Source organism: Canis lupus, chromosome 10, assembly GCF_011100685.1.
Source record: "Canis lupus familiaris isolate Mischka breed German Shepherd chromosome 10, alternate assembly UU_Cfam_GSD_1.0, whole genome shotgun sequence".
Taxonomy (NCBI): Eukaryota; Metazoa; Chordata; class Mammalia; order Carnivora; family Canidae; genus Canis; species Canis lupus.
In genome coordinates, this window is record NC_049231.1 from 32,935,931 (window position 1) to 32,955,042 (window position 19,112).

The following is a 19,112-nucleotide window of genomic DNA, read 5'->3' on the forward strand; positions in this document are numbered from 1 at the left end:
ATCCAGCCCTGAGCAACTCTTCCACTCACAGATCAATTCCAGGTTACCTCCCTGCTTACAAAATTCCTTAAACTGGTTCTTCTGAAATGGTTATTGCTTAAAATGGCCTGAGAATGCCTGCCCTCCAGCACTCCAGGGTCCTAGGAGGCATGGTGAGGACCCAGGTGGTCAGGGTGGTGAGGGGAGGGAGGGAGGTGCCAGACTTGGACTCCTGTTTGCTAGGACACTGGGAAACTGAGGCCTGCCAGAGAAGGTCTCTAACAAGAGATGAGATGAGGTTACATGTCATTAGAGACCTGAAAAGCCCAGCAGGTAGAAAGCACTTAGCAGATGTTCGTTCTCTTTCCAGGGGCAAAATGAGGTCCTTCCACTCCCCCTGCAAATGCTCTCTTCAAAAACAAAGCTTAGTGCTTAGTACCCAGTGCAGGGGAAACTCAAAGTGAAACTCTTGAAAGCACAAGAACACAGCTACTTGACCAGGACTGTTCAAACACTTAGCCTGCATAAGCTGGCAAGATGCTATTCCAGTAAACAGATCTTCATTTAGGGAAGCTGACACTTATGAGAAAGCTATTGGACTGTAGAAATTATAAAAATACTTTAAAATGCATTTGTAGAATGAAGTAACAAAAATACTTTGTCTAAACTTTTTTTCACATAATCTAAATTTATGAATTGCCAAATTTCATTTTATTTACTGTTAAAAATGGGCAACCTACCACTTTTCCAACTATCTGGATGAAGATCCTAAAGGGAGTGTATTGTATTCTTTCTAGCCTTTTATTCTGGAGTATTTTGGATTTACTTAGGTTTTTAAAAATAAATTCTGGGTTCTCTCTTTGAGAATTTGTCAATGGGCCATATTGTAGGTACAGATCCTTCTGGGCCAACCAGTGTCCTCTGGGAACCAGGCCGTCCCAGATTTGCGATGCCTGGTGTAGATCTCCTCCTCCTCCCTACCTTCCTATCTGGTTTTCAGCTGGCCTTCAGTGGCTCTTGGTAGACCTGCCTTCTATCAAGCAGCCGTCTCCTCTGCCATTTTTTTTTTTTTTAATGGGCTTGAAAGCCAGATAACCTGCTAGAAACATATGCAAATTTTAGTAAAGAGGTGAAAAGAGAGATTCTTGAGGATCTCTCCTATGAGCAAGAGACTCTGGTGATCTCTTTTGGCAGCTCAAAGGCCTTTAAAAAGTCCATCTTTGAACAGTTGTTTTGTCAGAGAAGGGATCTCTGAATAAATGACATTTTCCACTAATACTCTGTGTATGTTACCTATCCTTAAAAGGGCTACTGTGGTAAGGGAGGTAATGGATGTGAAAGCACTTTAGAAAAGCATAAACTCTGAAATATTGTTTACCCCATGTATCTATAAAGAAACACACACAGATGGCTAAATTGAATCAACCCCAATGTTTTATTTAATTTAAAGTTTTAAAAGGCAGTGGTTAAGCACATTATCTATGTGTATATATGTATATATGTATGTATATGTATACATACATACATATATAAAAGGAAACCAACCCCTTTCAGCTTTAGCCACTGATTAGCTAGGCCCACTGTCTATTGCAGGATTCATATTCTACTTCTTCATATGACCAATTCTAAAAGTAAAAATAAACAGCCTTAATCAGTTTAACAGTAACTATCTGTGTTTCTTTTTTTTTTTAAATAAATAAAGTTACCATTAAACTGATCACATACGGTAGAAAGTAGAACACACACACAAGCGCACACACAGTCCCCAGTTTAAAACCTGTGACATATGAATGACCTATATGTACAAATGGGTGCTGCTGACTTCCTCCATCCCTGGTGGAGGCCACGAGAGAACTCCCAGTGTGCCGGGAGGCCCCATCCCCTCTGCTGGGTTGGAGGATGTGTGTTCCTGGCACCCCGAGTTAGACCTCAGAATGCATGCTCCCATGCAATGATACAGATGGGGGTTCAGTTCTATGCTACTAGTGTTAAGGTACATAAGGGAATAAATAGGCATCTGTAGCTGCCTCAGAACTAAACCATCATTTATAACCCTTTATAGGGAGAAATGTATTCTGAAGTTCTCGATAAGGGACTTACAAACTTTTAGAATGTAATCTGTTTGTAAGTCTGGGGCTGTGTGTGTGCATGTTGTGTGTGCATTTCCACATATTTGTACAAAATTGAAATGAAGAGTGGGGCCAGGTTTATGGAGCAGCTGCTTGGCTTCCATGTAGTCGGTTCTGATCTAATAGGTCACTTGCCTCAGCCCTTAGCAGCTTGCTCTGCTGCCGACGCGCCTCCGTCTGCTGGAGAGATTCAGAAGGGGCAGCTTTCACAAGCGAGAGGAAGGCCACGACTCAATCTTCTAAGAACCTTGGCAAACAGAACGGCCAGATTCAACTGGGGCTGCTTTACAGGATGAAGTCCTGCAGTTCCATCCTGATGAAACGGAATTCCTCTTTCCTGTGGTTAGCCCCTGCCACTCCATCTACCTGCAGCTCTGGATGAATGCCTCGGTATCGCAAAAACACAGGATCACCTCTTAAATATGCTGGATTCTCAATGAGTAAACCAGTTAATGTGTTTCTAGCCAAAGCAAGGGCATAAATGTTTTAGAGAAAAGACTCCCCTGGAGCTACAGAGAAAAGATGCTAATAAAAGCAGTACTGAGTGCTGGGCAAGTGACGTTCTCAGTCTGTGTCCGAGCTGGTCTCTTCGATGACAGAGTACTGGCTGAGGGCCTCCTCCAAAGGCGTGATTGTCCCGTCGGGCTTCAGTCCCATTGGTTTAAGCAACTCCTCTCTGGAAAAACGAGAGAAAAGAGAGAGAAAAAAAAAAGTATTCACCAGCATCACACACACACCCCTTCCCTCCACCCCAATCCACATCCTTTTAAAAAGAAGAGTCTTTAAAAACCAAAGTATTTTTCCTCAAGCTCTCTGTGTGTTTGTAACAGGAAAGATGAAAGGGGCATGGAAAGAAAAAGAGGGAGATAAAAGACTTCATTCACACAGGCCAAACCTACTAAGCCAATTAAAAGTATGAAAAGTCAAGGTCTAAACGGGCTCAGGACAAGGAGCAGGTCTCTTCTGTTTTTAATAATTAACTTTTTTTCCTTTTGTGGAATCATTGTTTTAGTGAAGTTGAAGCTGCCAAAATTTCACGGGTCCCGGTGGGCCAGGCAGACAATCAAGTGGATGATTTGATACGTATGGATTTTGTTCAACGGAATAAATCTGTCACATTTGATTTTGCCTCTCCAATCTCTAGTGAGACATAAGTACTTCTTGATTCAATCCAAGTCAACTGGCCTTCCCCAACTTTCTCCCTCCCTTTTATTTCCTTCTCTCTCTCTTTCCTTTTTTTTTTTTTTTTTTTTTTTAAAACACCATTGCTTTTGTTTGTGGCAGTTTAATTATGGGATTGACAGCCATTTTAATCTCTTCAAAGCTCCCCAACTGCCTCTTTTCAGCTAATCCAATTATATCTACTCCACAAGTTACAGCCTCATCTAAAGATGATTAATTATTGATTAAGTCAATCAAAAAGCATTAGGAAAGATTTATTTAATCTTTTCATAGGCTCTTATTTATTACATGGAGATTATGGCAAATGTACCTGTTGAGTTACTAACTCTAGCCCTTCTCCCACCCCAAAAATGTCAGCAGTGCACTTTAAGAGTAGCCTCAAAGAGGCACATGAGAAATAAAATTTATTTCTCAAGGAAATGGGCATCACCCCCTGAAAACATGTCTATAACCAAGAACCCACATGGCAGCAGCTGCAATGTTGGCAGGATCTGGAGTGAAGGGGAACAATAAAAGCTGCTTTCCCTCTGCCTCCTTGCTGTTGTCCTTGAGGACAGCACAAAGAAGGGCTCCCTCCTGGGGAGGGCCAGCCACACAGCACTGTGAGGTGTTAGAGGCACAGTGAAACTCCTGGGGAGAGGTAAGAACAGCTCAGTGTTCCCTGGATCAGACAATAGGAGCCTAATCAAGCAGCTCTGGCTAGCGCCAGAAGATGATCCGAGTAATGGGGGGGCTACAAGGCTATGCCGAGGCTCCTGAGTTATAAAGGAGATGTTCCTAGTCCAAGAAATGGGGTCAGAATCATAGAACTTATAATTGAAGGGGCCTCAGAGATCATTTAGTCCAACCCCCTTGTTTATTAAATGAGACTAAGTGACTTACCCAAGGTCACACACCTAGTGCCAAGCTCGACCTGGGACACAGGTCTTCTGAACCTTGGGCTTGTGCTCTTTGCAGTATACCACATCTGGATTAACTGCCCTAATGGCACTGCAGGAGCGCACTAAGTTCAGTTGTTTAACGTCTGTTCAACACCTACAGGCCAGGAGCTAGGTCATAGGCCATAGGCCAGGCAGGGAAAGGAAGAGTGGGTACAACAGTCCTTAAGGAGCAGGTGAAACACATATGAAAAATAACTCTGTACATAATGGGGTAAATGCTGTCACAGTATCTGACAGCATGGTAGCTCCTAAGACGAAGCACAGACTGTACTGTCTGGGGAAGGTAGGCATGGCATCACAAGTAAGTTATCTAATGCCAGGCAAAGAAGGCATAGGAGACTGTGTAAAGGGCTCTGTATGGTCCCATTTACTTGTGTGTTTTGTATCCCTCTTTGGATTGTGTCCATTTCTTTTCTATCTCTTTGCTTCCATGAAGCTCGGAAGGGCCCAGTGTTTGGAGAGTGGTGAGGGTCAATGAAGGAGTAGCAGGAGGAAAGGCTCAAAGGTAGTCTGAGGTTGAGTGGGTAAGTGTCTAAAATATTATGGTAAGGAGCTTAGGTTTTGCCCTGTAAGGGACATCCCATCTGTTGCATAGGGCAGTGTCTCTGGCAGCAATGTGGAAGGCGCACTGGACCAGGGGGATCCTGACGGCAGAGAGACCAGTCATTAGGATGTTACTGTACAGTGTATGTGGGCTGTGGCCTGCTGGAAGGGGAGAGGGCTGGTAAAGGATAGAGTAGGGAATAGACTGTCCCTATGGCTTCCAGCTCAGATGACTAAGAGGATGGTGATAGAATTCACTGGAGCAAGAACACAGCAGATGAAGCAGATTTTGGAGGGGAGATGCTGACACCTTTTAGGACATGAAGAGCTTGAGGCCTTTGCAGAAAACCAGCTAGACAACCTGGTTCCATGAAAACTTCCCTCTAGCACTGATATAGTCCACATATCTATAGTTTTACAACCTAGTTCCCTAGTTCTATCTGCTCATGTTAAAGGATTTTGTGACACTGGATACTACTTACTAATGACATAAAAGGAAAAAGGGATAATTGGCTGGGACTAAAACACTGAGGGTAAGAAAGTTGAAAGGTCTAAAGGAACCCAGTGGATGAGGGTAGTCAGATGGGCTAGGGAATCAAGGATCGGGATAGGTAGAAGCAGGACCCTGGATGGGACTAGAGGAATTCTACTGAGATTGGTGATAAGACGCTGGGTAGATAGGCCCCTGCCCACTCCATCTGCCCCCACTATCAACATGACTCTACTTCTGTGACAACAGGATGATGCTGGGCAAGCTACTGGCTGTAACAGAGCAGTTAGCACCTTCTTCAAATCTAGGAGTAATATTTTCAAATCAAGTCCATCAGTTTCATCCCTATTCCAATTTCATGATGGAAATAATTAACATTAATTTCATGGCCTGATTATAGGAACTGGTCTATGAGATAATGGGCCCCATATTTTAATTCTCACTTGTGAAGTATGCTTCTCAAGCATTTATTTTTTAGGTCCTTTTTATCACCCTTCCACTAACATGAAAGCTCCTCTGAGGGCTCCATGGAATGCCTGGCCTTATTAAGGACACCTCAGTTGGAGAGATGCCAGTGGTAACTGGCCATAAATCATGCATTTATACAAATTAATTAAGGTATCAATGTGATACAGTGTAAAAAACAAAAATATCTGGAGTTAGGAAGTCTTTTTGGAGCCTTGGCTCTTCCACTTACCAGTTGTGTGATCTTGGGCAAGTCTGAGTCTCAGTTTCCCTATCTGTGAAATGGGGATAATGCTAATACTAGCTCTACCTACTTCCTAGTGATGATGTAAGGAGTAACTATGACAGAACCAGTGGTGGTAGCAATAACAACAATGATGTAGATCAAAGAGTTCTATGAACTGCAAAGGTCCTAAATATTAGTTATTATTGTGGTACAGTGAAAAGCACATACAGGTTTTGGAGTCAGACAGACCTAGGTTCTAACCCTGAGTCCACAGTCACTAACAGTAAGACCTTGAACTCTCTGAATTTCAATTTCCTTATCTGTAGAATTGGGATAGAAATACCTACCTCATCGAGTTGTCATGAAGGCAAAAGGCCACTATACACATAAACTGTAGTGTAATGGCTGGAATGAAGCTGGAACCACAAGTTGCATTTCCTGTCTTTATGTGCTTATGGGAGGCCTCCCCAAGCTTGATAGGGCACTCTGGGAGTAAGTGGGGGGATGAAAATGCAGAAGCAAATAAAAGACATGGTCCCTGTCCTCAAGAAGCTTTTAGTCAGTTCAGAAGATAAAACACACACACATTAAACAATATTAAAAGAATTACAGAACAGCAGATCAACAAGCTTGAGATGATTAACAGGCAGAGCCCTGCTTTCCCTAACTTGACAGTTCATCAATAATATACTCTTATTGTAATCAAAATATGTTTAAAGGAAATTTGTCCTGTTTGGGAGTGGAAAGAGAGAGGATCTCTCACAGCTTTATGACTGTGTTTTCTGCTGGACTCCAGGCTTGTCACATTCCCATCTCAATGTTTCTGATCTTGCTCTCTATCATACAACAGCCCACAAATACCCAAATGAAATCTTTGATATAGAGACTCACTCCTAAAAGGTCTGATGAATGACCTGGTTATACTAGACTGTTTTATTTAATAAGATATTATATCTAGATCAGCAAGATGTGGATGGAGAATGGGAAGCAGTAATGAATACCACAGAAATGTTATTGCACCATCATCTGGGCTATGTACATGTGGGAGGGACACAGGAGGAGGTGGGGATGCTGATCACAGGCTCCTCGCAGGAGACAACTCAGGGCCAGACTGTAATGGCAGGGATGGACATGGATTCATGGGGATAAAGGCATCCTAGGAACAGAAGAATTAGTCAAGCAAAGGCACAGAAGCAAGGGTTAGTTGTGTGCAGAGACTGGCAAGCAGGCTGGTTTGGCTGAGATAAAGGAAAAAGAAAGCTCAAAACAGATATGGGGTACAAAACAGGATCTGAATGGAGACTTTGAAATCCTAGGCTGACAAGTCTAGATTATAGTTATAGAGGTATTTTGGTCTTCTATTTCAAGGGTCCCCTATCTAAGAATATTTATTAAAAATAATTCTCATTACAAAGTTTGAAAGACATGAAACAGTATTGCCCTGACATTAAAAAGAAACTGTTCTATGCTTTACGTATTCAATTTTCATATCTCTATGTGTCTAGCACAGGCGCCTTGCCAACAACAGGTTCTCAGTAAGTGTTTATGACCTAAATTGAGTTGCCGTTGATATTATCTTGTACTTTCACAAAAAGGGAAGGTATAGTGTTTTATGGGACTCTTAATAAATAAACCATGATCAAGAGAAAAGCCACATCTTTGAGTGGAAGATTCACTTTCATCATCAAGATCTACAGAGTTAGGAAAGGTATTAGCCTTCTATAGGAAATTCTGAATAATGCTTTCCAGGGATTTCTTGTTCTCTGGTAGACCGTGAGCAACTTGAGGGCAGAGTCCATGTCTTATCTGGCTATGATCTGCAGTATCTAGTATAGGCTGGGGGCACATAGTAGGTGCTCAGTAAATGTTTGTTAAGAGGCTATATTATAGGGGTCGTGACATAAATGGAGAATGGTAGAGAACCATTTGTCAAGAATCCTCTTATTATTTTTAATTATTATTTTCCTGATGAGTCAATGTCATTAGACATTCTGACAATGCAGCAGAAATTAGGCCCCCTTTGTACCACACAGCCTGGAATTCTCAACCACTAACTGTGTAGACTCAGCTTCTTACATCCAGACATTGGGAGGTCTAGATTCTAGACTCAGATCGTCCTCTAACTGGCTGGGTGTCCTTGGGCAAGTCATTTTCTTCTCTGGGCTTGAGTCTACCCATCTATAAAATGAAGGGGTTGGACAAGATGATCCCCAAGATTCTATTCTATGAGTCTAAATATTAGCTACTAAATAATTTTCATCCTTTATAGAGCTGAAAGGTTTTTAAGACACTAAAATTCAATAATGCTGAGCCTTTGTTTCTAATCAAGATATATATTCAAAGCCTAAGAGTCAAACACAGCATCCTACCTATAACTGACTGACACCAAGACCAGAAATCCTTTCTGCAAAACTACTGGCAGATGATTAGAATGGTTACGAAAGTAAATCAAAGCAATGGCAAGTGTTACAAGAAAGGATCTAAATTCAATCATGGCCCTCAAAAAATAGGCCATTTCATGAAGAGTTATTGCCCTAAATATGAAGGTCATATCTAAAAAGGATGGCTAGGTGTCAGGTAATATGTACATCATAGTTAAACGGATATACTGTATATTGAAATGTGCATCAGGATTAAGATATTCACATAGCAACAACTCCTTCATACTTACCTTCAATGCTATACACAGGCCTTAACACAAGTTAAGACTGCCCTCGTTATCATCAAAAAGTACAGTGATGTCTACTGGATAAAGAGCCCATTCTAGGCACTGTGACAGTATCATGGCGGGCTTCTCATCTGATCAGGCATCTGGCCAGGGAAGAGATAAGCCTCCAAGAATGTTCAACTGGAACGAAACATCATTTAGAAATTTGATCTTACTAAACGATAAGGAACCATAATCTATAAGGGCTTGGCCAGGCACGAGGACATAGATAAAGCACGTCCAAGAAAGGAAACCCTATTTTGCCCCAGCCTAACCCTTGGGACTACTAATGGAAACCAAAAAATACTTTCTTAAAGATTTAGGGGGTGGGAGATTATGGGATTTATACCATATTTAAATTTTTATGGTCTTTTTTTTTTTTTTTTTTTTGCCCCCAGATATATTTTAACATTTTCCTGAGCCACCATTTTCCTATAAGGATGGTCCTCTGGGATGCCTGGGCTTATAATTTCTCAGAACCTTAGATAAGGTTCCATTTCTTAGGGCTTCTGGTTCCTATGTAAGTGCAATATTGGGGCAGAAATGACAGTGCAATATTGGGGCTCAGATACTAACATACCCAATCGCACATTACAGAATAGGCCAGATGTATGCGTGTATAAAACACTTTACTTGACCTGGAAGCAAGAGAATACTCTTGCCCACAGCACATGTTTTTGTGCAATACAAACAAAGCATTCAATTCAAGAGTACTTGTTGAAAAACAGGACATAATTAAGCAGTTGGTAAAATGCATTCTTGTTTCCCACTTGCAGATCTCCCAAGAGTCCCTTCGAATTTACCTATACGAGTTTCAGCTTCCCGCTTGCCACTTAGCTTGATAACGACTCAAAAATCATTCCCTTGTTTTCAAGGGCTCTTCTTTCTTGTCTGCTCTGTGTACTACAGGGCAGTATTGACACATGGAATTAATGACAGGGTCTGTAATGAAACAACAGTCATGCAAACACCAGTCTGCTCTTTTGATAAAACAGCATGTTAGAGACCTATTCACCTCCCTCTAATTGAGTACTGCATAATAGTTCCGTTCCTTTTATGTAATATATTTTGTTCTATGATTAGAAAAGAAGAAAGGGGGAAACCTGTGAGGCACTGCTTCCTTCAATCGCCCCCTGATTAATTCTCTGTTTCTAATGAGGGTGGCTGCTATTTAGGCAGGTTCTGTTACATACTTGTTTTGTTGACTTCTGTACAATGTATAACAAAACCCAAGACGGGATAATTGGGAACCATTTCTGTGGCACAGGGATTCCTGCTCTTAATGTAAGGTTGGCTTGGAAAAAAAGAACCCTGACATTTTAAATTAGCCATTTCATATTTAATTCCTTTTCACATTTGAAAGATAGGATGAGAAGCTGGTAAGTAAATAAAACATTTTTAATGAACACAGAGCTTTTCCAAAAATGCCTGCTAGAATGGAGCCGGTGCTAGCCCAGAGAAAGCAGCTCTGTAATCTTTGCTCTAATTCCAAGTCTGAAAGTGCATCTTATTTCAAGATTTCAGCATCGCTGGAACAGTCCATAATACACTGAAGTACAGTGGACTGCCTAATAACTTGTTGATTTGCTTATAAGTGTTTATAACCCCTTTTTCTCATAGAAAAGTATAACCTTGGCCATTGCTTAACATGTTCAGTTACATACTGGGCAAGAATGTCCTTTGGGCTTGGACCCTAACCCTTTATCCTTCATGATTTTGCATCTAATGGCCTCCTAGTGCTGACTGGGTACACTGATCTTTAACTAAGCCACTAACCCAGTATATCTGGAGAGGTATGGTGGCTTTACCATAGCAAATTTAAAGTCTCTAACCTGCCTCTTCCAAAGCAATTCTGAGATCTTCCCTCAGACCTTACCATTGTGTTTTGGGACTGGGTACAATTAGGAAGGTAAATATGTAGCATAAAAATATCATTTCCATGACAAACGGATATAGCATATTGTCCACTACTTTGGTCTACTTTCTACTTTGTAAAGGTAATTGGGAGTTGACTAAACAGTCCCATTGGGAAGCCTTTTTAAAGTTAGATTTTCTTAATGTGATTGCATTAAATTTAAGAATTTGTTAGAATACTTATAATTATTGTCTTTTTAAAGTAATTAAAAGAACTTATATTAACATAGAGTCATAGCAATTTCACTGGTTTCCTTCATATAAAGGTATGTGTGTGTGTATGTTTGATATAAACTATTTATTTTAACATCTCACCTGATCTTTGAGAAGACCTCTACTATGGAATGAAAAAGCAGGAATACGTGTCTTCCAGATCTTAATTCTCTTCTCAGGTAAATATGCTGACTATCTATCTTTGTGCTTTGCATTTACTTAAAATTTAGACCATCTTATTTAAAGTCAGACTGACACATTTTTGAGAGCTGTTGGTCATTTTTCAAAATAATGTAAGATCTGGGGTCTTAAGACTAAGAACTGAATCTTGGCTATGTCATTAACCAGATGCCCAATCTTGGGTCAGTCACTTAATGATTGGTCCCACTTATTTCTCAGTGAAATACTCCTTGCCCTATCTAATTCAGATGGTTGTTTTACTGATCATTGGAGATCATATATATGGAAGCACTTTTTCAACTTTAAAGCACTGTAGAAATATTAGTCTTGTATCCTCATTTCTGTTAGAAGATCACATGCAAAGCTTCTAAAAGTTTGTTACCTACCTCACATTAAACAGCATGGTTAAAAAAAATATGGAGAAAGAGGTTAGAGACAGTGCTAAGAATCAAATTCAGTTTTATCCTGAAGTGGAAGTCATCTATTTCTTGGCAATTTCTCTACAGAATGTTTCTATCCTGTTGTTCAAATTAGCAAAATAATTATCAATAAGGGGGTCAGCCTGCCCAGTGACACTGTTGAGTAAAACAGTAGATATAGAAGTTCCTACATGCTCTCCCCAATTAGAAAGATGTAAAAGTTGAAGGAGGGTATCTAAGAGCACAAACAGCCAGGGGACATTATTCTTATTTGATGTTTCTCTAATAGAAGCCATTTCAGCTAGTGCTTAAGCTAAGAGCTCAAAGTAGTCATTCGTACCACAGAGGTTTAAAGGACAATGACTACCAACAGACAATACAAAGGTAGCAGGACATCCTACTTAGAGATGTCTAGCCAGTGGAAGGGCCCTTGATGACCTAAATACACACAATATCAAGTTTCTCAAATTAATTGCCCCTTCACATTTAAAATCTTTATACTTTTGTACCCACAATAGATCTCATGATGCTTCAAAAATTGGATGTTTCAGAAACATACCTGAAAAACATGTCCTTGACTAACTTATCATAAAGGTGGGTGTAATCAACAGTTGTTGATTAAGCACAGTAACTTATTCATAGGGGAAAAATTACATATTACTTTTCAGTCAGCCAGCTTTAATAAGTCTAAAAATAATCCCAACTTTAATAAGTCTAAAAATAATCTCTGGATTAAAGGGAACTAGTCCCATACTTGGAATCTGCATTTACTAAGAAAGCCATGTCCCAAATACTACACACATTATTTATATACATATAAAATAAGGAATAGATAAGGAAGAAATGGGAAACAATGATTTAAATGTAAAATTTAGATTTTGATAGAATATATAAGCAAAATGGCAATGTACCTTGTTAAATGTGACCGGGGTGGGGTGGGATGGTGTGGGGTGGTGGTGGTGATTAATCAGTGCCTGGTTCCAATTAAGGAACTAAAGGGGATTAGAAAAGTCAAAACAAAGCTTAAACTTGAAATATTATTTCCTTTGGTTAGTTTAAGCTTAAGCCAATCAATCCTCTCTCCCTTCTTCTGGAGGAGGCTGTGTTATTATACATGAGCTGTGTGCTGTAGCTAAGGTGAATGCAATTGTATTAGCTGCACTGGACTTGCTTAACCACACAGTCCCCATTCTGATCTCCCACTTAGGTTGCAGGGGCTTATTTTTTTTCCAATTCAGAGAAGGAATTTTTACCCTTTTTTACCTCTGCTTTCACAAAGAAAGCTTCATTTGACATTTTTAATCTCATGCCTCAGGTCTTTATGTTTGATATACATTACAATGATCATTTTAAATAAATTATATACCCCAATATTTAAATTAGTCAGTCATGGGCCGAAGTACCTTTATGGAATTCCTTTCCAGCCCTGAATTTTATCATATCTGGCTAAGAAATGGAACTGACAAAGGTATAAAGTCTTAAACCACATAGGCTATTTGATAGAGCAAAAAACCGGCCTACAGATTTGGGGATCAGCTGTGCTCATTATTTCATCATCATACACTAGGGGAACCACAGGGTACAAGGCACTGTACTAGCTAGACATGATGGGATTTACAGGGTTCAGATTATTTTCAAACTCTTAAGATCTCCAGGTCCACTGCCAATCCCCTTACCTACATCTGTTGCAAATACAATCCTTATATACACAGACAAAATCACGAGGAATACTACTACATCAGTTGGTAAGCAGTGGGAAGAAAATGTTTGAGCATGAATCTCTCCACTGTCCTTGGAAATATAGCTATGATAAAGCTGCTGAGGGCGTGAGCTCCTTGTGGCAGTTACTATGTCCAGCATGGGGGCAAAGTGGAAATTAACTTTAATTTTTGCATTGGTGGTTTTATAGTTTTGGTAGTGGATGACATCTATACCCTACACCAGGCTCAGTAACAGTACTTGGCATGACCAACCTTAGTCATCACTTTGGTAAGTGCTTTGGCACGGGCCACTGTTGCTAACCACCATCCTGGTGCAGGTCCTTCACATCTGCTCTCCTATGGATGGAAAAAAGGAAGTGTCTAGTGTCCATTCATTGGCCACGTCACCTCCAACCTAGCCTTTACTCACATGCCTTTCAATTCAGGCCCAGGAGAAAATGATTTCATTTTTGAGAAGGAAAGTTAATCAGACAAAGCTACAGTACACTCTTAGCACAATAAAGACTTGGTGGGATGAAGAACATCCTCAGAGTGACAGTTGAGGGAACCAGTAGCACGATGCTGAAGAGGATGATTAAGAAGTGTTCTGGCAAACACTGACTCTAACAGACAGACACAGTAGCACAGTGGACAGAGCAAAGGCCTTGAGTTCTGGAAAATGAAGTTCCTAGCCTCACTTTGTCACGAAGCTAGAAAGAGAATGTATGTGGAAGTGTTTTGTAACTGTTAAAAGGAAATGGATTATCACATCAGTAGCTTGGAAATATTCTGGGCAATTCTTTGGGTTCTTGCTTCCCCCAGTTATAAATCTGATAACAGATTATATTAATCAAATAATAATAAAACAACCTGAGCTTTGTGAAAGAAAGATGCAGTCTGTGAATACCAAAGGTTTCTATTATTGATAAGAATAGATTTCCCTCTACCTGGAATGAATGGTCATTTCTCCACTTATCTATTAAATACCTTTTAACTTCAAGAATCAGCACAAATGCTATCTTCCCTGTGAAATCGTCCTTGATTCATCCAGACAGAATGAACTGCTCCTTTTCCTGGGTATTTACAGTTCAACATAGACCTTATTTTGTCATTATTTCCATCTACCTTGTATTTTAGAACAGATTATAGCCATTATTCTCACTAGAATGTGCATTCCAAAGGCAGAGCCTGTCACGTTCTCTGAATCTCCCTCATCTTCCTAGCACAGTGCCTTGCACAGAGTAGCTGCTTAATAAATGTTCCCTGAATTGTACTGAACTTAGTTTACTTTGGATCTATGCCGTCTCTTCTACCTCAAAAAACCAAAAACCAAAAATCAACAGTGAAGAGAGAGAAGAAACTTAAGACAAACACATAAGATGCATAAAGAATGGGTTCATTCTTTGCATTCCTGCTTTGGAATGCCCACTGCTGATCTCCATACAGTTTTGTCATTATTAGTGAGAGCAAATGTTAGAAAGCACACAAACAAAGGCAGACAATATAAAAAACCCATCACACGTCATGCAAAAAGTCTGTGATTTAGGACTGTTTTTAAAGTTGCCTTTAGCTTCAATTTTAATGGCAAAATTGGTACCATCAAAGCCAACACAAGACATATTTGCTCTGTTTTATACATGCAAAAATCAGTATCACCTTTAGATTGAGTTGGGCATCTGCTGGGTGTTTCTGGGTGAGTAGGCATCTTCTTTGAGGCATAGTTTAAATCAAGTGGAAGCTTGGATATTTCAGACTTGACATTTTTGTATTTATTTGTTGGCAGCTTCTAGAATATGTGGATTCCCCTGGGATTAAAAGGAGAAGGACCTAGCACCATATTCTGTCCCTTGTACAAGGATGCCTTGTGAAAGGGTCTTATCTCTTTTAGTAAGTCAAGTACCTTAATTATACTGTATTATTTTAGGCAGTTTTTTCCCCATCTCCCACTTTCCTAATTTGGAGTTTACTCATCTAGGGTATTGGTAGTTGAACAGCATCTGGGTTCTCTTTTAAGAACTTGTATTATTGGAGTGAAAATTATGAAACTTGTTTACTATCCTGACACACTGATATGCTCCACATAGGTCCTTTTAACACTTCCCTCTCCAGCTTCTACTGTTTCACTCGCTACATCAGGTCCTTTCAGAAGTAGCCAAGCACAATACTTATGTTTCTATATTCATTCAGAGCTTATTGTCTGCTTCTTGTAAGTTTACCCTATACGTATTTGACCAGAATTCCTTCAGTAAAGGAACATGTCAGTTCTATATAAAGGTATGGAGAATGTTGTCTGCAAACAAAGGTCATTTGAAGACTATGAGCATATTCTAACCTTTTTGGAAAAAGATAAAAATTTCAAAGGACTATCTGGAAGTCACTAAATTCTAGTCATATGAGCTTTGTAGATGAAGAAGCTGTTTATTTCTATATAACTTGTACCACACGACCAGCATCATTTGAAACAAGCTTAGACTCTGCAGTGTCCATATACTTGTCACACTCCCCATGTGAGTCAGCCTCCTGCTGTGCTTTTAGCCTCTACTTGTTTCTTTGTTATACCTTTCCCTATAATGTTTGGCTTTCTGGCTTTCCTTGGATTCCAGCTGCTACTTCTCATGACTGAAGGATACTAGCCTTTACATAGTTACTGTGAAAAAGGAGATGATCAGAAGAAATACACCTTTAGTGGCAGCTGCCACCAACACACAGAAGCACTCACTCAAGATGGCTTAAAAGAGACAGTGACTCAATGTATGACTAGAAAACAGAGCAATTTAGGTAAGTGTGAAAGGAATTAATATTTTCTAGTAACTCTTCTAAGATGATGAGTTGCTGATTAGCATATATTTGACTTAGGTATTTTCAAAACTGGCTATTTTGGGAAGGGAAGGCAGTGTGAAGCAAGAAAGGAAGGGGAGATTGTCTTTAGAACCCCTAATTAATACAAGCACTTGCTTTCAGAAAACCCTTAATTTGAGCTATTCCTTTTCACTTTTTCCTGTTGGGTACATGACATTTTAGAATTCTTGGTTTCAGCAGCAACCCAAAAAGACAGAATTGCCAACTTGCACATCAAAAATGAGGGGGAAAAAAAGCATAATGATTTGGAACAAAAACCAAAACAGACTAAAACAAAAAATACAAGAAGCAGCAAAATCACTGAACCTAACTCACAGCATCTTTTTGAAGACAGGGAGGTTAGTTGGTTAAATATCACAGTGATCTAGTTGTTATTATCCTAGCTTTGAGAGTTTAAATGTTTAAGAATGCACATCCAGAAGCGGCACATGTAGAAAAACCATGGTAGCCAAGAGAGATCTGAACTACTGCTGCCCGGGCCACCCTGTTCCAATTAACATGGATTTCCAGAGTTGCTGTTCCATGATAACTCTCAGTAAGAGAGACAAAGAAATAGAACATTTTTAGAAACCAAGCAGAAAATGGATGGGAATACAATACCTGGAAAGTTTATCAAGCATGTTGACAAGTTTCATGGCTTCATATTCTTTTTGTTCTTCTGTCATTTCATCTATGGGGTTTGGCATTGGTTCCTCTAAATGACCAGTGATAAGATTAATGCTACAAAAAGAAAAAAAAGTTATGCTGTATGTTTTAAAATTATGCTCTTTCTATACTTTCTGGTCCAAGTTGTAAGTTATAATAAGAAAGAGTATAATAGCCAAAAATTGGCAATAAATAGCAATTTTGTAGTATAGAACTGCTATAGCAATTTTTAAAAGTTTACTTTTTCTACTAATTTGCTTTGGGAAATGGGTGATAGTTTAGCTTTCTTTAAAAAAATAGCTAACTTGCCAACTTTTTTTTAAGGGATGGCTGCTTTTTAAAAATATGAAATTTGGTTGGTGCCGTTAGGATAAATATCCTTGGATGCATAGTTTATTAATTTAAGGGGACAAATGATTTCAGAGTAGGAGAAATCCATATTGTGATACAGCATAAAATAAATGTGTCAAAAAAACTGGAAAAATGATGGCAGAGAGGCTGAAATCTGAAAATGAAAGCATGCCAATTTATCATCTCAGGAAATTAGTCCATTAGTGAGACCACAGAAGGCAGTGAGTGTTCAAATAATAAAAGATAAAGCAGAAGAACAATTTTAATTAGATTTGATCTGACCTAGATTAAAAAAAAAAAGAAATGAAATCTAGCCTACCAAGAGACAGGTATACCATCTGGCTTTCTGGAAATAATTTAATAAAGTACTTAAAATGAATATGTTCCATAAACTTTGTATGAAGTTCTAATACCAAACAAGCTATCCTCTTAGATGAAAGCCGTGCTTTTTTTTTTTTTTTTTAGAAAGGAGATGAAAGAAAATTCTTCAGTGGCTGCTAAACATCTATAATGTAAACATCTTTCTGGAAAAGCAGACAAGGTTACGGCATTTTTGTTTCAGCCATGTATGGACAGTTTGCAGGGATATTTCATTTGATCATTAAAATCAAACAGCAAATTGCTAATAAAGTGCTTTCTAGGGTCTACTAACCCAAATGCTTTCAGTGGGCAGGTCTGCAGGATAAGCAAATGAATGAACTGGTCAACTGTAAATAGTGTGGAATGCTGGGGACTGGGATAAATTTGAGGGCAGTGCTAGTCTAATATGGCAGGAGATAGAATCCTATGGGCCAAATCAAAGACCCTGTGATCAATCGGATCCTCTGGAGACTACCTTGCAAGCCCTGCTTTAGACTTTGACTTGAGCAGGTTAAGTTTCTTTACTGACCAGGGATTTCTCATCTGAGTAATAAAAGGGTTAGGTCACTAGGTATTATCTATTACTAAAAGATTTCCTACTCTTCTTAGACATTCCTTGGAGGGTACATGATATTCAGATTCTTGGGAAGGACTCTGAGCTCAGTATCCTCACAAACCAGATCTAAAACATTTTTTTTTAATGGTCTTGTAAGACCTATGTCTACAGCCATTATTAAAAAAGTTTGTTTTTTCCTTCAAAGCAGTGGATCGACCACCCACCTCCCCGCCTTTTTTTAAACAAATGATATCAACACAGAAAGCCCATATATAAAATAGACAAAGTGGAACTGCTCAGGTAGAAGAGGGTTGGGGTGGTCAAGCAGAGTGGAGGCCTAAAGCCCCTTCTGTTTGTCTATACTTACTTGCTTCCCCTTAAGGTTGCCCCTGAGGCACTTTTAGGATCCCTGGGAGATAGTCTGAAAACTGTAGCCTGTCAGTGAGTCTTAGTTTTGGCTGCACATTATAATCACTTGATAAACTTTAAAGAAAAGGCTTAGGGCTCACCTGAGACCAACTAAATCTATGAGTTTTATTTTCCTGGTGATTGATACACAATGAGGTTAAGAACCACAGGGTTAGGGTGCCCACTTCAGAGACTCATTGTTTGCTACTATTCTTTTTTTTTTTTCTGATCTCATAATAAATGGGAAAAAGTACTAAATGGGGTCATCATAGTCCCTAAAAGTCAAGGACAAACGGGCCCCAGACAAGGTTTCAGAGAACTACAGTGTTTTTAAGATGTATCCAGATGCCACAATGAAAATGTAATTCCACCCATTTATTATTTGCTTAGGTTGTAACAACAGAATGTTTTCACTGGTTTCCTTTCTGCCACCTTCTAAATTAGAAAAACAACGAGTCTTATAAATAAATTAGTGAAGGTACTTATTATAGGCACATACTACTTCCCAAGCAGACAAGGGAAATCAGGTCTTAGAAGAAAGTACAAGGGAAGACAGATATATTAACTATGTAAAACATGTTTGATTTGCCTCTTGAGAGAAGGCTTTTATTCTCAAGTTCAATGGAGGGGTGACTTAAGAAATCAGATCCATCATTTTCAGGGGAAAAATGTGCTAGGAGGATATACTAGTAAGCACTGTAGTATCCACAATATAAAGTCAGGACATGAATTCCTAAATCAGGGCACATTGGATTCTCTTCTTGGTTCTTTAAAGGCTTAATAGAAATGATGTCCATTTTCCACAAGCTGACCTCAAGTCTCCTGCTGCTAAAATGATTTGATGG

The 19,112-nt window shown here is 39.4% G+C and overlaps 1 protein-coding gene across 8 annotated transcripts in view; it reads right to left on the reverse strand.

Annotated features, from left to right (window-relative positions):
* Positions 1-1,391: 1,391 nt before the first annotated feature.
* RIC8B (RIC8 guanine nucleotide exchange factor B) overlaps positions 1,392-19,112 on the reverse strand; it is a 99,088-nt gene continuing 81,367 nt past the window's right edge. The window contains exons 9-14 of one of the 8 annotated variants that reach the window (XR_005365680.1): positions 16,548-16,667; positions 14,745-14,893; positions 13,362-13,445; positions 9,466-9,604; positions 8,627-8,803; positions 2,647-2,784 (exon numbers count right to left, since the gene is read on the reverse strand). Coding sequence is in view for 3 of the 8 variants with exons in the window: in XM_038550783.1 (XP_038406711.1) it covers positions 2,673-2,784; positions 16,548-16,667 (232 nt within the window). In the remaining 5 variants the exon portion in view is untranslated. Of the gene's footprint in view, positions 2,785-8,626; positions 8,804-9,465; positions 9,605-13,361; positions 13,446-14,744; positions 14,894-16,547; positions 16,668-19,112 lie in introns of all 8 variants that reach the window. The other 7 variants (XR_005365678.1, XR_005365681.1, XR_005365682.1 and 4 more) reach the window with 7 other exon arrangements.